The 17,829-nt window shown below is 41.4% G+C and overlaps 1 protein-coding gene across 7 annotated transcripts in view; it reads left to right on the top strand.

Annotated features, from left to right (window-relative positions):
• Nucleotides 1-17,829, top strand: part of Gapvd1 (GTPase activating protein and VPS9 domains 1) — a 77,480-nt gene that overhangs the window by 33,764 nt on the left and 25,887 nt on the right. For 4 of the 7 annotated variants that reach the window (XM_029472038.1, XM_021184153.2, XM_029472039.1 and 1 more), the window contains 9 exons: nt 1,173-1,333; nt 2,936-3,065; nt 4,783-4,908; nt 7,959-8,132; nt 11,056-11,196; nt 13,540-13,674; nt 14,231-14,350; nt 15,638-15,715; nt 15,821-16,185. In XM_029472038.1, the coding sequence (XP_029327898.1) occupies nt 1,173-1,333; nt 2,936-3,065; nt 4,783-4,908; nt 7,959-8,132; nt 11,056-11,196; nt 13,540-13,674; nt 14,231-14,350; nt 15,638-15,715; nt 15,821-16,185 (1,430 nt within the window). The remainder of the gene's footprint in view (nt 1-1,172; nt 1,334-2,935; nt 3,066-4,782; nt 4,909-7,958; nt 8,133-11,055; nt 11,197-13,539; nt 13,675-14,230; nt 14,351-15,637; nt 15,716-15,820; nt 16,186-17,829) is intronic. The other 3 variants (XM_021184146.2, XM_021184158.2, XM_029472032.1) reach the window with 1 other exon arrangement.

Here is a 17,829-nt window from a genome sequence, read left to right as displayed (position 1 = left end):
AAAAAAAAAAAAGAAAGAAAGAAAAAAAAGAAAAGGGAAAAATATGTATTCATGGTAGGAGAAAAGGTAGGTGAGTTTTTAAAAAACTGTGTGTGTGTATGTATATATGTATGTATATATATGTATGGTTGTGCCAGTATGTACAGGTGGAGGTCAGAGAACAACTTATTGGGGTCAGCTTTCTTTTTCTACCAAGTGGGTTCTGGGAAACGAACTCAGGTCACCAGGCGTGGCAGCCTTTACTACTGAGCCATCGTATCAGTCTGACTCTTGTATAGAGAGTCTAGTAAAGCAGAAAGGATCTCACTTTAACATAAAGCAATGCTCCTGTGTCTCTGGAAAGAGTTGATAATATTCAGAAGAAAGAAATCTGCTTTCAGAAACTCCCTGGTTTTGCCAGTAATTCTATAATTACTTTACTGGGTACAATGGTGGAAGCCTGTCACCTCAGTATCCAAAAGGGGGAAGCAGGGCAGTAGGAGCCAGGCTTCTCTGCACTACATAGTACAACCCTATCTTACAGAAATACGCATGCCACGCCATTGTTTACCAGGTTTTCACATGACACTTTTTACATTTATAAGTTTATTTATTAGAATGGGAGACTGCGGGCAGTTAAAACTTTTATAAGAAAAATAGTTTAAGTGTTTTATTGGAACCTTGAGAATGGGGTAGTGCTTTTGTTGTCCCTGAACTCCTGGCTGGCTAGAGAGAATGTTTCCTGTATCACAGTGGTGTCAGGTGTAGCCTTCCTTTCTAGTGGAGGTAGAGCAACATGTGTGGGAGTGTTTTGCCTGCATGTGTGTCTATGCATGCCTGGTGCCTGGAGAGGGCAGAAGAGGGTGTCAGCCTCCCTGGAACTGGAGTTATACATCTATAAGCTAGTATGTGCTTGTTGAGAATTGAACTCAGGTCCTCTGCAAGAGCAGCAAGTGCTCTTAACTGCTGAGCCAACTCACCAGCCCTCTAGTGGTCAGATTTGAAGAAGAGTCTATTGTCATCAGGAGAATGACTAGGGAGACCTAGTGTTTGTTTTGTCTGGATTTTTTTGCTGTGTTTTCACCATTGTCTTTTATGCATGTACAAATGTTCAACACAAACAGAAAACACATTTTTATATTCAGTGTGCTGTTTTTTTTCATTGTGAGTTTTTCCCTTATTTTATTCGTTAGCAACTCGGAGCAGAAGCCGAAGTAATATGCTAATGGACCTACATATGGATCATGAAGGATCATCTCAAGAAACCATCCAGGAGGTACAGCCAGAAGAGGTGCTGGTCATTTCCTTAGGGACAGGCCCTCAGCTCACTCCAGGGATGATGTCAGAAAATGAGGTATGCGTCTCGAAAAACCAAAAAAAAAAAAAAATACATGTCTTTAATTTTTAGTTTTTTATCTTGAGACAAGGTCTCACTACATAGGCCTGGCTGTCCTAGATCCCCTGGCCATTAATGGCCAGTTCAGATCCCCTGAACCTGGAATTACAGATTGTTGTAAGCCATCATGTAGGGGTTGGAAATCAAATTCAGGTCGTCTGAAAGAGCAACAAGTGCTTTTAACTACCGAGCTTTCTCTAGCCCAGATTGCCTTTTTGTTTGTTTGTTTTTAAAGAATGAGATCAGGGAACTATGATGGCAGAATGGTTAAGCTAAAAGCACATATGGTGCCAGTGGTGGTGGCTTATGCTTTTAATCCCAGCACTCTGGAGGCAGAGTCAGCTAGATTTCTGTTATTTCAAGAGCAGCATGGTCTATAGATCAAGTTCTAGGACAGTCAGAGCTACAGAAAGAAAACCTGTCTCAGGAGTGGAGGGTCGGGGGGTAAGGGGGGTAACACATGCTGTTTTTATAGAGTATTGTTTTGATCACCCACATCAGGTGGCTCATCTGCCCATAGCTCCAGGGGATTTAGTGCCCTCATCTGGACTTTCTAGGCACCCGCACTCACACCTGTATACCCTGTCACCAACATATATATCTAATTTTTTTTTTTTAACTTCAAAGAGGAAAAAGAAGACGGCGTGTAAAGCTGGACATAGTGGTACATACCTGTACATGCTCAGGGGCAGCTTGATCTGTCTAAGGCAGCCTGGGCAATGAGACTATGCCTTAAAAATAAAGTAAAAGCCGGAAAGAGAGAGATGTGGGGGCGGAGGGGTCAAAGTTGGAGACAAAATTGGTCTTAAGAATTTGTTAAGAGTATGAGGTTAGAGCTATCATGAGAAGACATCTTGATTCTTTGATTGTAGAGAATGATTTGCAGACTGTGTGTGCATGCGTGTGTGTGTATGTGTGTGTGTGTACATGATCCACGCATTTTTGGTATAGGGGATTGATCTTAGGTCATCCTGGCTTAGAGGCAAGTGTCTTTCTTATCTGTTGACCCACCTTGCTGGCTTAGAAACAACTTACATTCAGTGACTGATGGGTTATATTTTTAAGAAAGTTCATTGCTAGCTTGAAAAAAAAGTCACAGTTTATAAATCCAGTTGTTGTATGTGGTGGCTTACACCTGTAACCCTAGCACTCAGGAGACGGAGGCAAGGATCAGGAATTCAGGGCTAGCCTGGGTTGAACAAACAAAAGGAATCTGTCAGGTTCTTAGTTGAACACTGTAACTCAAGCTGAGAGAACAGACTGGACAGCTGTACTGATTTAAGAGAAACACCAGTTTTCTGATGGCTGCATCTTGTCTCCTGTCTCCTCCCTGTGTGACGCTAGCTGCTGCTGGCCCTGAAAGGAGAATGGAAAGGCATAGTTTGAGTTATCTTCAAACATAGACTTTGTTCTGAGTCTATTTGAAAGCTTGATAGACCTTGTAAATGTATTTTAGTTAAAAATAACTAACAAGAACTTAAATTAGCATTTTTGTAGTTTATTTTATTCTCAGTAGTCTTTCATTTGAAATAGGTTAGATTTTTATTTTAATTTTTTCAGGTTCTAAACATGCAGCTTTCGGATGGAGGACAAGGAGATGTCCCTGTTGATGAAAACAAACTCCACGGTAAACCTGATAAAACCTTGCGCTTTTCCCTCTGCAGTGATAATCTGGAAGGCATATCTGAAGGTGAAGGGTTACTTCATTCAGGGAGTGTGTGATTGAAGTTGTTCTGTGTTCTTTAAAGGAGCCTTATAAATTATAGTTAAGCCACCTGCGCCTCTCACTAAAGAGAATAATGAAATTTCATCTAATGAGCTTTAACATGACTGTAAGATTGTTTCCTGAATAAAATTAACATTGCAAGAGGCTGTTGGTCCTATAAAATGACAAGACATGTCAGTGTTAAATGAGTAACAGCAAGTGTGGTTCTCAGTCTTGGTGTCTGCACAAGCTTATAGCGCTCCTTTAGAGGGATATAGTGCATGTGTAACTGGGGAGAGTGGATGCTGGCATTGCAGGATGCTGTGTATACGTCTTTACTGTTCTGTGTTCCTTTATCCACACACTCATACATGCCTTTATGAATCAGGTGACTGTGGAATAAAAAAGTCAGGTGAGGGTGTAGTTGGTAGAGTGTTTGCCTGGCATCCCTAGACTTAATCTTCAGTAGTGGGGGGGGGGGGGGGGGGGAAGGAAACTCTTAAACCAGGTTGTGAAGTTAAGAGTTGGTTATTCCATAGGTTAGGGCAGTTCATTTTATGAAAAAAGTTCAAGTTTACTAACATTTAATAGGAGACATAAATATCCTCTTTAACCTTTCAGAAAATCACTGATATGTTTAATCTAGAAAATGTGGAAAAGAAATAAGCTTACCTGTAATTTCACTGTTCTCTTAAAAGTTAATATTTGATTATTTATAGCAAAATCAAGTTTATGATGTTTTGTAACCCTTTTATGTTTCATTAACATTCCCTTTGTATTTTGTGTTTTTAAATAACATACTTTTTTTTTCCCCTTTCATTATTTTGAGACAAGGTGTTATTATTGTCCCTGGCTGACCCAGAATTCACTAAGTAGACCAGACTGGACTTGCCCTTAACAGAGTTTCTCCTACCTCTGTTTCCCAAGTGCTAGGATTAAAGGTGTGGTCGCCATGCCTGGCAATTCATCACCTGGGCAACAGGCAGGTGCATCTCTGGGTTGGAGGCCAGCTTGTCTACAGAGTGAGTTCCAGGCAGCCAAGGTTACACAGAGAAGCACTGTCTTGAAAAAACAAAACCAACAAGCAAAAGAATTGTCTGGTTTGCTTGTCCTACCAATGGCTCACAGATGGCATAGATTTTAAACTGGCCATTAAACCTTAACCTTGACTGCATTCATCTGGTTGGACATATGGCCCTTGGCCCTAATGATTCGGTCATTTGCAGAACATTTCCAAGGAACGTCCAGGTGCATGAACCTGCTGGCATTGTTCTGCATGTCCAGGCACTTCCTGCTCACTCTTTACTGCACACTAGCACAGAAAGTACTTCTTTTTTAAGTATTATAGTAGCTCTTCAACAAGCAACCTTAGGTTATTTTCCTTATTAGGTTTTTAAAGATAAATTTCTAGAGGCAGACCCGTTGGCTCAAAGGCATTTATATTTTTAAGGAAATAAATAAAATATTAAAAGCATCTTAAATCAGGTATGATGGCACATATCTGTAATCGCAGGGTTCACAATGCTGAGGTAGAAGACTTGAAGAGTGTAAGATTAGTCTGGGCTATATAGTAAGGCCTTGTTTCAAAACAGAACAGAACAAAACCAGAAGAGAAATAAATACTATTTTCATGGCATGAAATATTACATTGTGACTTATGAATTTTTTAAGAAGATTGCTGACAGGATAAACATTTCTCCAGGTCCTTCCAATCGCTCCAATTCAGTGTCTTCTCTCGACCTGGAGGGAGAGTCTGTATCTGAACTTGGGGCAGGACCTTCTGGGAGTAACGGAGTTGAAGCACTGCAGCTGTTAGAACACGAGCAAGGTAAAGTGGTGGAGAACACATCTGTACAGGTAGCAAAGAACGTGCATGATTTCAGGAAAGGGAGTCTGTTTGCTTGTCAGTGAGTTGATTAATGATCATTAAAGTTGCATTTATCCATAGCTCCTTTAGTTTTTAAAAGGTGTTTAGTTGGTAAGTGTATTATTTGGGCTTAAATTATACACAGCAGTATGAGTTACTTTAAATTCTGTAATATTTATTATGGGGTACAATGATAACTACTAAGGGCTCAACAACTTAGGTTAGGGAAAGAACACTACAAATGATTAAAAGCCCCAAGTCTATTATCTGAGTTTGATCCTTGGAACCCACCTAGTGGAAGAAGAGAGCCAACTCCTATATGTTGTCCTCTGAGCTCCACACACACACACCATGGCACCAGTGTATGTGTGTATACACGCACACATGCAAACAGAAATACATAGGAGGTAGGAAGATGACTCTGAGTAAATTGCCTGCCACAAAACATCAGGGCCCAAGTTTGGATCCCCAACAGTTAGATAAGAAGCTGGGCATGTGCACTTAGGTGACAGGTGGGTGATGGGTTGGGAGGAATGGAAGCATGGAAAGATGAAGAGGCAAACACAGGTAGATCCCTGGCTCTCTGACCTCTTGCCTGCACACACATGAGCACTGTACATAAACTCTAACAAACAGAAGCTTGTCGTTAGGAAGCACATCCACAGCTAAGTGTGATTCTCACACTTTAGTGTGCGTGAAAATTACCTAGGGTGCTCTAAGAAAATGTATTTTCCAAGCTGTCCTAGAAATATACTACTGAAAAGGAAGAGTGTTACTACTGGAATGTATGGTTTGTATAGAATTATTGCCATATTGGCTCCATTTTCAACTTATGAATTAATATTAAATTTATTGCACATAACAGAGAAACCTGAAATTAGCATACAGTCAAGATGAAAAGAATCACATCTTTGACAGGTGTTCTGGGTGATTCCAGTGTAGGAGTGGACAGCCTTCACATGTGAAACACTAAGTTAAGTGAATCATAGGCTGGAAGTTGGCTCAGTCATTTGTGACAAAACTTTTCCTGCAGAGACACAATACTTGTCTGTTCATCCCACTTAGGGAGCCCACCATAGACCAAAGTCCACTGTGAACCATGACTTTTTTTTTTAAAGATTTATTTATTTATTATATGAGTACACTGTAGCTGACTTCAGACACACCAGAAGAGGGCGTCAGATCTCATTACGGATGGTTGTGAGCCACCATGTGGTTGCTGGGATTTGAACTCCGGACCTTGAGAAGAACAGTCGGGTGCTCTTACCTACTGAGCCATCTCACCAGCCTGAATCATGACTTGTATTGGGGTTACTTATAGGAGCAGAAATGATTCAAAGACCACTACATAAAGCCTACTCTAGTGTGGTTGACAATTCACAAAGTTGGGAGCCCGGAGCACACTGCAGCCTGCAGGCTGCTTAACAGGTTGGAGAATGTCCTTTCCAAGTGACTCGGTGTACAACTCTCCCAGGCAGCTCAGCAGGTTTGAGCTGCTGCCAGGCAGCTGGTTTGGTCTCAGATTCTTCTTTGCAGCTTGGCTTTTCTTGGTTCCATTCATCTGAGACGAACTGCACTTTTACTGTTTATACTGGCATGGAGGGAGGGGCCTAGTGAATCTGATCAGTCTCAGGAACTTCCTAAAGCAATTTTCAGTTACCTCCTGCTTAGAGATTTCCTGCAGGTTACAATGTTTCAGTCTCACAGAAAATGGTTAAATAATATTATCAAGAGAATTTACTGCTCTTGCACAGTACCCTGGTTCAATCCTAGCACCTTTAGGATGGTTTATATGGGCTCCAGACACCAGGCTTGCATGTGGTACACATACATACATACAGGCAAGGCATTAATATAGATAAAATAATAAAATAAATAAATCTAAAAAGAGGGTGAATTGAAGCCTGGGCATGATGGTACATACCTTTATTCTTAGCACTCAGGAAGCAGGCAAGCTAGCTTGGTTTATGTGTAGAGACCCTACCTTTAAAATAAAAAACAAGCAAACAATCAAATTGAGAGCTAGATGTGGTGACCTAAGCCTGTAATCCTATCATTGAGAGGGTGAAGTAAGAGGATCATAAATTTATGCTATTTTGAGGCCTTGTCTTATAAACAAAAACACCTACACCAAAACCCAAGTCAAAATTTTACAAAACGGAAATTGACAAGAATGACTTATGGGTCTAGGTAGAAGCTCAATGAGTTAGAGTGCTTGCTATGCAAGCATGAGTGCTTTAGTCTGAGTCTCTAGCATCATGTCAAAGCCAGGCGTGGCCATGCGTGCCTATACCCTCAGCACTGGGCCACAGACAGTGCAGGCCTTGAAGCGTGCTTAGCTGAAGTGCTGAGCTTTCAGTTCAGTGGAAAGTGGAAAGCAGTGGCAGGGGTACTTCTGGCTGCTGAATCCATGTGCACATCATATACACAGAGCAAGCTGAAGAAAGGTGGTCTAGGAAAGAAGGAAAACTCTAGAATTCACACTTGAGCTATTGCTAAGTGAAATAGTTTACATATGGGTTTACCACCTAATTATTAGCACAATGATTGGATCCAGTAAGCTACCCCAAATAGTTATTTTTACATTCCCGTCTGGGTTAGTTTTTCTCATTTAGACTGGGCACATCTGTCTCCTTTTAACAGTGGTTAGGTGGAGGTTGGGGGTGTGGGGGGGAGTCTCTGCTAATCTTTTTTTTTTTTTTTTTTTGGTTTTTCGAGACAGGTTTTCTCTGTATAGCTGGGGCTGTCCTGGAACTCACTTTGTAGACCAGGCTGGCCTCGAACTCAGAAATCCACCTGCCTCTGCCTCCCGAGTGCTAGGATTAAAGGTGTGCGCCACCACGCCCGGCGTCTCTGCTAATCTTAACTGGGGTTAATTAGTCAGTGGGGAGCAGGCTGGAACTACGTGCTTATTAATGATAAAATGAATAACCTGACAGAATTTTTTCAGGTTAACCAAGAAGTTGTAGCTGTGCCACCATTTGTAAAGTGCCTGAATTTGTTTTTGATAGCTACAACACAAGATAATCTTGATGATAAATTGAGGAAGTTTGAGATTCGTGACATGATGGGACTAACAGATGACAGGGACATATCCGAGACGGTGAGTGAGACCTGGAGCACTGATGTCCTGGGAAGTGACTTCGACCCGAACGTTGATGAAGATCGTTTGCAAGAGATTGCAGGTAACTGGTGCTCAAGGGCTGTAGGACTGAATACCTGTTTAGTTGTTACATCTGTTCATTCTTCATGGGAGGGGGTGGCTCTAGCCTGGGAAGCTGGTATCCATATGGAACAGGACATTTGAGTACTTACCTTAAATAGTCATGTGTTACCTTCTGTGTTAATCTCCTCCACTTTCCACCTTCTTTAAAAAGGAGAAAAACCAAAGCTAGATGATAGAGATGGCAAAGGCACTAGTTGCTAAGTCTCATGACCTAACCTTGATAGCTAGGATCTACATAGTGAAGGAAGGAGAGAGCTGTCCTCCATAAGTTGTCATCTGACCATCTATGTGCCATGGTGCACATTCACATGCACACACTGTTCAAAACAAAACAAAACCCAAACAGCCAAATAAAAGAAGGCCAGATTAATCTCAGCACTTGGGGGGCAGAGACAGGGACTCTCTGCGAGTTCGAGGACAGCTTGATCTACAGAGTGAGTTCCAGGTCAGCCAGGACTGCACAGAGAAACTCTGTCTCAATAAAACAAACCAAAACAAACAAAACAAAACAAAAAACAAAGAAAAGAAAGAAAAGACAGATGAAAGCTGGGCAGTGGTGGCACACGCCTTTAATCCTAGCACTTGGGAGGCAGAGGCAGGCAGATTTCTGAGTTTGAGGGCAGCCTGGTCTACAGAGTGAGTTCCAGGACAGCCAGGGCTACACAGAGAAACCTGTCTTGAACCTCCCCCACCCCTCCAAAAAAGACAGATAAGTCTTTTGGGTTAATTTCCTGTCAAGTCTTCTCTTTGGAGCATAGCATACGTTCTCAGTTTGTAGTGAGCTTATTATCTTCTTGAGGCTAAAAACCCGAATAAAACATAGCCTACTAGAATGCTAAAGATCTTTAAAACAAGAGCTAGAGGTGTAAGGTTTAGCTATTGGTAGAGCATTAGGTGTGCGTGTACGATGCTCTAAGAATCCCCCTCAAGTACCACAGAACCATAGAAGACGATGGAATGAGTTCATCTCTGCAAGCCTTAACTCAGTCGCAGAGGATAACCAGGCTTTCCTTTTGTAAAATGTCAGTTTATTGTGCTGTGACATTCAGAGTCCACCCTTTTTAAAATATTGTTTTGTGAGTTCTGAAAGATTTTAATTACCATCTCCATTTTCTTTTTATGGAAAATATCAACCAAAGACAACAGGGAATAGTAGGAACTCACTGTACCTGGCCCTAAGCTTCAGCAACTAGACACACATGGCCAGTTTTGTTTTTCTATTCTTCCACTGTCCCTCTTCATGCCTAGACATGTTCCAGATATTCTTTTTTCTTTTAAAGTTTTATTTGTGTTTCATGCGTATGCGTATCCGTATGAATATATGGGTACCACATATGTACCTTGTATCTGCAGAAGTCAAAAGAGGGCATTGGAAGCAACCCCTGAAATTATCCTTGCAGACACTGTGAATCACTGTGAGTACTGTAACTGAGCCTGGTCCTCTGCAAGTGCAGTAAGTGCTCTTAACTGTGGAGTCATCTCTTAGGCCTCTATTTGCAGCCTGTTTAATATTATATCTGTAAAAGGTAACTTTTACTTGTAACTATTCTCAAAACTTTTTCATGATCTGAAATAGTTATGCTTTTATTAGATTGAATCAAGTGTAGTATAGAATTCCCATCTGGAGTATTTTTTTTTTCATTTTTATTTTTTATGTGTATGAGTGTTTGCCAGCATATGTATCTGTGCACCACTTGTGTGTGGTAGCTTCAGAGGCCAGAAGAGAATGTTGGATCCTCTGGCATGGCAGTTATAGCTACTTGTGAACTGCTATGTAATTGCTGGGAGTTAGACCCAAGTCCCCTGAAAAGCAGGCAGTTTTTAACCGCTAAGCCGTCTCTTTTCATCGTTATCTGTTAAACACAGGTATATAATAATATTCCATTCCTTTCACTTGTGTTTTAGTAGTGCATAGAGATTTCTCAATTGGCTTTGCATTACTTTTTTCCACGTGCCAAAGCAGCATTGTTCTTGGCCACAAGCAGTACTTGCAGTTGGCTGAGTGCTATGAAGGAGGCATGTAGTCTCTTGCAAATGTATTTAATGCTTTGAATTTGTGGCTATTATGCTGGAAGAAAATATGTTTGGCTAATATAACTTTCTGTGGGTATGTTCTCTGGATTTTTATAGTCCCTGTAGGACTATAAATTTTATAAAGGTAAAAAAAGATATCAAGGACATAGGTAAGATTTGCTGAGAAACCTTGGTGAAAATAAATTGGCATGAGGACCTGGAGAGATGATTCGGTGGTTAAGAACACTGTCTGCTCTTCCAGAGGTCCTGAGTTTGATTTGTAGCAGCCACATGGTGGCCTACAACCATGCATAATATGATCTGATGCCCTCTTCGGGTATGCAGATGTACATGTAGATAGAGCACTCATACATAAAGTAAATAAATCTTTTTTTTAAAAAACCCAAATTGACAGGAACCTAAAGATGTGTTTTCCCTGCGGAGAGATAAGAGTTAAGCAGGAGGAACTTAATGAAAGGGAGGTTGTGGGGCTGGAGATTGCTTCCCAGATATGAGTACTACACTTACTGCTCTTGCAGAGGAGAGGATCCAAGTTGAGTTTCTAGGATCTACATGGTGACTCACAGCTCTGTAACTCTAGTTCCAGGGTATTTGGTGCCTCTTCTGATGTGCTCCAGCTCCTACGTGTGCATGGTGCACATAACTCAGGCACATAGATACATATAGACTAAATATTTAAAACAAAATAATGAAAGAAAAGGAGGTTCTGCCAGTGTCCCCAACTGGGAACTTTGTGTTTTTAGTTTTGTGCTTAAATGAAATGATTGCTACCTCAGCCACTTTCCCGTGTTAAGAGGTTCTCTCCCCTCTTTGCTTTCTTTCTAACACTTTGCTCTCACTGGTTACAGGGGCAGCAGCAGAGAATGTGTTAGGCAGTTTGCTGTGCCTTCCAGGCTCAGGGTCAGTTCTCCTTGACCCTTGCACTGGCTCTACCATATCAGAGACCACAAGTGAAGCTTGGAGTGTAGAGGTATTGCCAAGTGACTCAGGTTGGTATGCTGTCATTGTTTGCTTTTTCCTTTCTGTAGAACTTTAATGTGTAAGGTGTCTTAATTTTTATATTACCTGTATTTTGCCAAATGATATACATTTATATGTTTTTCTGTTTTGTTTTTTGAGACAGGGTCTGGCCCTGGCCGACTTTGAACTTAAAAATCCTCCTTCTTCAATTTCTAAGTACTAGATTCTCAGACATTTACCACAGCACCTGATGACTCAGTATAGATAAGGCAAATATCAGACAGTCATACTGTTAAAAATTTCAAATAAAAAATTAGAACACTTTCTTTTTTAAATTAATTTATTAATTTTATTTTGTCTTGATATTTTGAGTACACTGTAGCTGTCATCAGACACACCAGAAGAAGGCATCAGATCCCATTACAGATGGTTGTGAGCCACCATGTGGTTGCTGGGAAGTGAACTCAGGACCTCTGGAAGAGCAGCAGTCAGTGCTCTTAACCACTGAGCCTTCTTTCCAGCCCACTAGAACACTTTCTATCTATCAAGGAAAAATGTACTGTTGGTCAGTACTGATTAACATAGCAAGTGCTGTCTGGGTGATGGTGGTACAGGCTTTTAGTCCCAGCACTCTGGAGGAAGAGGCAGGCGGATTTCTGAGTTCGAGGCCAGTCTGGTCTACAGAGTTCCTGGACAGCTAGGGCTACAGGGGAACCCTGTTTCAAAAAGGGAGGGAGGGAGGGAGGGAGGGAGGGAGGAAGGAAGGAAGGAAGGAAGGAAGGAAGGAAGGAAGGAAGGAAGGAAATAACGATAACAACAACATAGCAAGTGTTTCTGAGTCTGTGAAGTAATTGTTTGAAAGTGAGTTTTGTGTGCATGACAGGTCAGTATCTTTCACCATATCATCCCAGGATGAGAGTAGCAGCCCAGCTCAGACTACACATTTGAATTTCTGGTCAACATACTTTCATTTATCCCTGGATGGCCAGGCCAGTGAGATAGCTTAGTGAATAAAGGTGCTTACAGCCAGGCCTGATGACTTGAGTTCAACCTTCAGGAGAGAAATACATATGGCCATAATAAATGTAAATTTTTCTCTGGGAATAACTTCTCCATTTTAAGAGATGTCTGAAAGTTTGTTTGATTGCTTATTATAATAATCTTTTTGACATAAAAATCGTTTTTTTTTTTTAATTGTATGTTCACATGGGTATGTGCACATGTAATGCAGGTACCCATGAACTCCCAAAGAGATTATTGAGTCTCCTGGGGCTGGAGTCTGGCATTACAGGCAATTGTGAGCCACCTAATGTGGGTGCTGGGAACTGAACCCCATCCTCTGAGGACCAGCAGACACTCGTTACTGTTGAGCTATCTCTCCTTCACTAATTTGTTATTTTTAATTTCTGTTTTGAGTGTTTGTTTCATGTATAGCATACATGTGCATATCATGTGTGCAGTGCCTGCAGAGGCCAGAAGAGAACATCAGATCCCCTAGGACTGGAGTTACAGTCATTTGTGAGCTGCCATGTGGGTCCTTTGAACTGAACTTGGTCTTCTATAAGAGCACCAAGTACTCTTAACCACTGAGCTAACCTCCAGTCTTTTAAAAGAGAATTAATTATTTGGCACATAAATGTATTATTAGCTTGTGCTATATAGTGAGATCCCCATCTCAAAAAGTTAGTAGATGGGGCTGGTGAGACGGCTCAGTGGGTAAGAGCGCCGACTGCTCTTCCGAAGATCCCGAGTTCAAATCCCAGCAACCACATGGTGGCTCACAACCATCCATAACAAGATCTGATGCCCTCTTCTGGAGTGTCTTCAGACAGCTACAGTGTACTTATGTATAATAATAAATAAATCTTAAAAAAAAAAAGTTAGTAGATAAAAAGTATTAAGAAAAGAAATGATTTTCCTGTCTTTATTTTTGGAGATGGTTTGAGACAGGATCTCCTCATGTAGCTCAGGCTATTCCTGGAACTGCCAGTGTATTTCAGGCTGGACTCAAACTCACAGAGATCCACCTGCCTCTGCCTATTGAGTGTTGAGATTGTCCTGCTGTCATGCCCATTTTAAGTGCTTTTAAGAACATTGAGATTTAGAGAGTTGATAAAGTGTTGTATATTATTCTGTGCTCCTATTGATTAGTTTATGTGTTAACCAAGAACTTGCTTTTTTTTTTTTTAAAGTAGTCTAGAAATAGTTGACATCTGTACATAACAAACTAGTGTATATATCAGGAGGAAATCTTAACCTTACCTTCTTTAAACTATGATCTAACTAGCTTTGCTAAGTAGCTTAGGCTTATAAATCTCTTTATTCCCCAATCGCTTATATGTCTTAAGTCACAAAAGCTGCTTTCTGTTCAGAGGCTCCAGACTTAAAGCAGGAAGAGCGCCTCCAAGAGCTGGAGAGCTGTTCTGGACTGGGCAGCACATCTGATGATACGGATGTCAGGGAGGTCAGTTCCCGCCCCAGCACACCAGGCCTCAGTGTTGTGTCCGGTATGTCTGTCTTGTTTTAAGGGCTAGGAATTTGAAGGCATCCCCTTCTTTCTGTTTATAAAGTGTTACCAAAGAGATAACTGGGTTTTGTTGGCTGTTTTATGGTATGGTACTATCTGTTGAACCCAGAACTCGGGACATGTTAGTCATGTGTTCTATCACTGAGCTGTATCTCCATCCCCAAGAGATATGTTATTTAAGTTCTCAGTAGTCCCCAGGGGAAAAAAAATAATTTTATGCCTCCATAATCTTTGAGAACTTAATGTGTGGCTTTTACAGCCTGTTAAAATAATGGACGTGCTGTTCCTCTTTCAGCTTTTGATATTTTTGATAGCTTTTGCTACGGTATTTAGGTATAGCATGTAATTCTGATGATATTGTATAAAGCAAGATAAGTGTATTTGAATAACAGTGGTAACTTGACAGCACTCAACAACTCACATGTGTAGATAGATAGTTTGAAAAGGAATTTCTCCAAACTTCATAAAATTTTGTGTAACTACTTTGGTCTTCTTGTAGTTTATTTACTTATGTATTTTTGCTGTATTTTTTACAGGTATAAGTGCTACATCGGAGGATATTCCCAATAAGATCGAAGACCTGAGATCTGAGTGCAGCTCTGATTTTGGGGGTAAAGATTCTGTAACTAGTCCAGATATGGATGACATAGCCCATGGTAAGTTGTGGGAGTGAGAATGGCTTTTTAAGGTGATTATAGCATGTCAGAACTCAGGAGGTAGAGGCTAGGGAATATCTATGAGTTTAAGACTTGCCTGGTCTACATAGTGAGTTCTAGGTCAGCCAAGTCTACATAGTGAGTCCTGACCCAAAAAAATAAAAACGAAAGAAAAAGGAAAAAAAAAAAATCCTAAAACAACCAACACAAAGCCCTAAAAAACAAAGTGGGGCATAACTTGTCAATGTATTCTTGGGGATTTAGATGATCATATTCTAAATTTGGCTCAGTTAGAACTGCTTCTAGAGGGGGCTGGAGAGATGGCTCAGTGGTTAAGAGCACTGAGTGTTCTAATGAAGGTCCTGAGTTCAAATCCTAGCAACCACGTGGTGGTTTATTTTACAACCATCTAAAATGACATCTGATGCCCTCTACTGGTGTGTCTGAGGACAGCTACAGTGTACTTACATATAAATAATAAATAAATCTTGCAGTGGTGCTGCACGCCTTTAATCCCAGCACTTGCAGAGGCAGAGGCAGGCAGATTTCTGAGTTCAAGGCCAGCCTGGTCTACAGAGTGAGTTCCAGAACAGCCAAGATCTACACAGAGAAACCCTGTCTCGAAAAAAAAGGGGAAATAAAAAAAAAGAACTACTTCTAGAAATCTGTTATAAGGAAATCCGTGAGTGGAGAAAGTTTTAGTCTGTGTATACTTACCTATTTTAATATTTCTAGTTGTGTTAAGACATGCTTAGTTAGGGTTATCTTTTGGGGAGGGGGAGTTCTGTAGTCTAAAATAGTATATTTAGAAATTAGAGTCAATTTCATGGTATTATATATTCATTTCACTCATAGATTTTTTTTTTTTTAAATCAAGACATTTGCTGAAAGCAATATTAGACTTTCAAATTCTATAGTTTTCCACCTCTTCTTTAGATAGTATTTCTTGTTTTTATGCTGGGAGAAGTAAGTCTTAGAGAAGCTGAGCCATCACTTTAAATATGTGTGAGTTCTCATGGAGGCCGTCTTCACACTAACTATAATAGTATTTGTCCATTAGGTAATAAGCAGGTAGATGTTGCTCCCTCTAAGTGGAGTGAAAATCCCTACATGCAGATTAAAATGCAGGGTAATCAGAATTTGATACTTATTGGTGTCTTTATTGCTGGTATGCTTCTCAAGTTCTAATTGATTAAGAGAGAAAAGCTGTGGGAGAGTCTCAGTGCCTTCTTCACTATGTGGAACGCTGTCTGCATGTGGCTGATCTCATGATGTGCCTTCTTGTAGGCGCTCATCAGCTGACCTCTCCTCCCTCTCAGTCAGAGTCTCTGCTTGCCATGTTTGATCCACTGTCCTCACATGAAGGTAAGCTGGTGGTATGAACTTTTGGACTCTGTCATAAACAGAAGCAAGAGATGTAGACCTTTGTTGATTAGTTCTTTCCAGCAAAACTTCTTTTCTGTGTTACAGGGGCCTCTGCTGTGGTAAGGCCGAAGGTTCACTATGCCCGACCCTCGCATCCACCTCCGGATCCTCCAATCCTGGAAGGTGCAGTGGGAGGAAATGAGGCCAGGTTGCCAAACTTTGGTTCTCACGTTTTAACTGCAGCTGAAATGGAGGTGTTCAAGCAGAGACACTCTTACCCTGAGAGACTGGTTCGCAGCAGAAGCTCTGATATCGTATCTTCTGTGCGGCGGCCCATGAGTGACCCCAGCTGGAACCGACGTCCAGGGAATGAAGAACTTCCTCCAGCTGCAGCCACTGGTGCTACTTCTTTGGTGGCTGCACCTCACTCGTCATCTTCGTCCCCGAGTAAGGACTCTTCTAGAGGAGAGGTATGGGACACAGCCATGTACAGTTTGCGTGTTATGGTTGGGTCTGAAATGAGTATGGACTCTGAATTCAGGATTAAGGGTGAGTCTGGTTGTGATTAAAGATGATCTGTCAAACCGGGAGATGTGGTGCACACTTTTGATCCCAGCACTCGGAAGGCAGAGAAAAGTGATTATCTGTGAATTCGAGACCAGCCTTGTCTATAGAGCAAGTTCCAGGACAGCCAGGGCTATACAGAGAAACCATGTCTTAAGAAAAAAAAAAACAAAACAGAAAAATCTGTTTAATAATCCATAATGCTGTTAGAACTTGGTTTTGTAAGAATCTTGCCTTTGACAGCACTTAGATCTTTTCTCTGTGCAGTCTGTGTCTAATCACACTTAGAACACTTTGGAGGTGGTTCAATGAGGTGTCTCACTGGTGATTTGAAAGTCATACAGTTGGGAAGACAAACACTTCTTCCTCATTTGAAAGTAAGTTTCCAACCCAGTTCTTCTCTCCCTTTTGATGAGTTAGTAAGTTTCCTGCAAATGCCACATTATTCTGTGTGCAGTCCCATTCATCAGCACTCTGACATACTCCATCATGTCTCCCCAGTCGCCAGCATTATGCTCTTCTCAGTTAGCTTTTGTTGTTGTCCTTGGTTTTTGAGACAGGATCTCATTATGTAGCCTAAGCTGACTGGGAACTCATGTAGACCAGGCTGGTCTTGAACTTGTGATAATCCATGTGTCTGCCTTCTGAGTGCTGAGTTCACACTGAAGAGCCTCTCTGCCTAGTCCATGGTTTATAGTAGGATACAGCAGTACACGAGCTGCCTGTCGGCCTTGTCGCTCCATCGCTCTGCTGCTCGTTCAGTTTTGCCTTGGCCAATTTTCTTGAGATTACTTATGTATTTTTTTGGTTTTTGAGACAGGGTTTCTCTATGTAGCCCTGGCTGTCCTGGAATTCACTCTGTAGACCAGGCTGGCCTTGAACTCAGAGACTGCCTGCCTCTGCCTCCCAAGTGCTGGGATTAAAGGTGTGCACCACCGCCACTACCTTACCTGGCTATTTTTTATTTTTTTATTCTTCTCTCATACATTACATTCTGAGTATAGTTTCCCATTCCTCCTCCCCTGAGATTATTTTTATTTTCTGTATATAATGTATTTACACGTTTGCCCAAATGTATGTCTGTGTACCATGTACAAATAGCACCTGCAGAAGCCAGAAAAGGACATTGGGTCTCCTGGGACTAGAGTCCCAGAAGGTGGTGAGCCACCATGTGGGTTCTAGGAATCAGACCTGTGTCCTCTGGACGGGCAGCCATGCTGAGCTGCTTTAGTGTACTCTGTCTCCGGCTGGAGCTAGCTGTTTCTCAGAGGCTCTCAGGCCCTTCCGTCAAAACTGAATTTTCAGAAACTGAGATGAGTCAGAACTCATTGCTGCTCTCAGAGCCTCTCAGTGAACAAACAGAGAGAGAGAGAGAGAGAGAGGGGTGTGTGTGTGTGTGTGTGTGTAGGTGTGTGTACACAGTTACCCTGTATTCATTTCTGTCTTCCTTGGCATAGAGAGACCAATGAGTGGACACTGGGGATTTAGTTTCAGTTTAGAAATAACATTTTATTTTGTTTTCCCCCCTTTCTTGTGCTTTTTTTTTTAAT

Source organism: Mus caroli, chromosome 2, assembly GCF_900094665.2.
Source record: "Mus caroli chromosome 2, CAROLI_EIJ_v1.1, whole genome shotgun sequence".
NCBI lineage: Eukaryota > Metazoa > Chordata > Mammalia > Rodentia > Muridae > Mus > Mus caroli.
This window is presented reverse-complemented; position numbering and strand designations above follow the sequence as displayed.